This window comes from Protobothrops mucrosquamatus, unplaced genomic scaffold, assembly GCF_001527695.2.
Source record: "Protobothrops mucrosquamatus isolate PMUCROS unplaced genomic scaffold, P.Mucros_1.0 scaffold34125, whole genome shotgun sequence".
In the NCBI taxonomy this organism is placed as follows: domain Eukaryota; kingdom Metazoa; phylum Chordata; class Lepidosauria; order Squamata; family Viperidae; genus Protobothrops; species Protobothrops mucrosquamatus.
The window spans coordinates 242-1,472 of NW_015419861.1; the positions used below are offsets into that span (position 1 = coordinate 242).

Genomic DNA, 1,231 nt, shown 5'->3' on the forward strand with positions numbered 1-1,231 from the left:
GAAGAAGAAACGAAGAAGGAGGAAAGAAAAAAAGAAGAAGAAATAGTAGTAGTAGTTGGAAGGGACCTTGGAGGTCATCTAGTCCAACCCCCTGCTCAGGCAGGAAACCCTACCTAGACCATTTCAGACAAACGGCTGTCCGGTCTCTTCTTCAAAACTAAACCACTGCAACGATTCAGTTAGCGACCCGGGCAAGTGAGGTCGTAAAACGGGGCCACGTTCCCCGATTAGCCACAGAAATCTCAAGCAAAGTCAACGGGGGGGGGGAGCTCGGTTTTGCCGATTCACTTAATGACCCCAAAAAAACCCGGTCGTAAGTTAAGGCTTAGCCACGGAAACGGAAGGGAGGGACTCAATTTTGCTCGTTAAGTCGAGGACAACTGCTCGGCCCAGGCCGACGAGAACGGAGCCCGACTTCTCGACGTCACCCTCGTCCCGCTTTATGCCCAACCCAACCCCCGGCCGCGCAGCGACACTCACGCTCCCGAGGAAGGTTCTCGGCCCGCGGTTTGGCTTTCGCCTCCTGGTTCTCGGCCTTCGGACCGCCGCCGTCGCCGTCCTCGTCGTCCAGGAGCGGGACGTAATCCGTCTTGCCCACCTTCTCCCCGATCACGTCGTCAAACTTCTCGGCCTCCAGGCTGGCCATGAAATCCCGCTTCACCTCCTCCTCGATCTGCGGCGGGGGCTCGGTCAGCGCGTCGGCCAGGCTGAGGTTCTGCTCCGTGTCCGCCATGCCGCTGGCGCCTTTCCCGACGTTCGCGCTGGGAAAAGGGAGAGGAAAGGGCGGGGGGGGGGAGAACGAGAAGGATATCAAGCGTCTTTCTCGACATTTGAATCGGCATTCAAAACTTTAGGTTGTTCTTAAGGAACGAGTAGGTTTTCGGGCGCCAAAACAGACCAGATACAGACGTGAACTAAACTGGTTTATCGCTGAAATCCTAGGCACAGGAATCTTTTAACTCAACTGGTCTATTGCTGAAAGCCTGCGCACGGGAAGCTTTCAACTAAACTGGTTTAGTGCTGAAAGCCGGTGCACGGGAAGCTTTCAACTAAACTGGTTTATTGCTGAAAGCCGGTGCATGGAAAGCTTTCAACTAAACTGGTTTATCGCTGAAATCCTAGGCACGGGAATCTTTTAACTCAACTGGTCTATTGCTCAAAGCCTCCGCAGAGGAATCTTTCAACTGGTTTATTGCTGAAAGCCTGCGCACAAGAAGCTTTCAACTAAACT

The 1,231-nt window shown here is 53.7% G+C and overlaps 1 protein-coding gene across 1 annotated transcript; it reads right to left on the reverse strand.

The window, feature by feature from the left end:
- Positions 1-480: 480 nt before the first annotated feature.
- Positions 481-733, reverse strand: LOC107302195 (microtubule-associated protein 4-like; the record flags this gene model as incomplete). Its single annotated transcript, XM_015831308.1, has 1 exon — positions 481-733. A coding segment is annotated over exon 1 (253 nt), but the record flags the coding sequence as incomplete, so codon positions are not given.
- Positions 734-1,231: the final 498 nt, after the last annotated feature.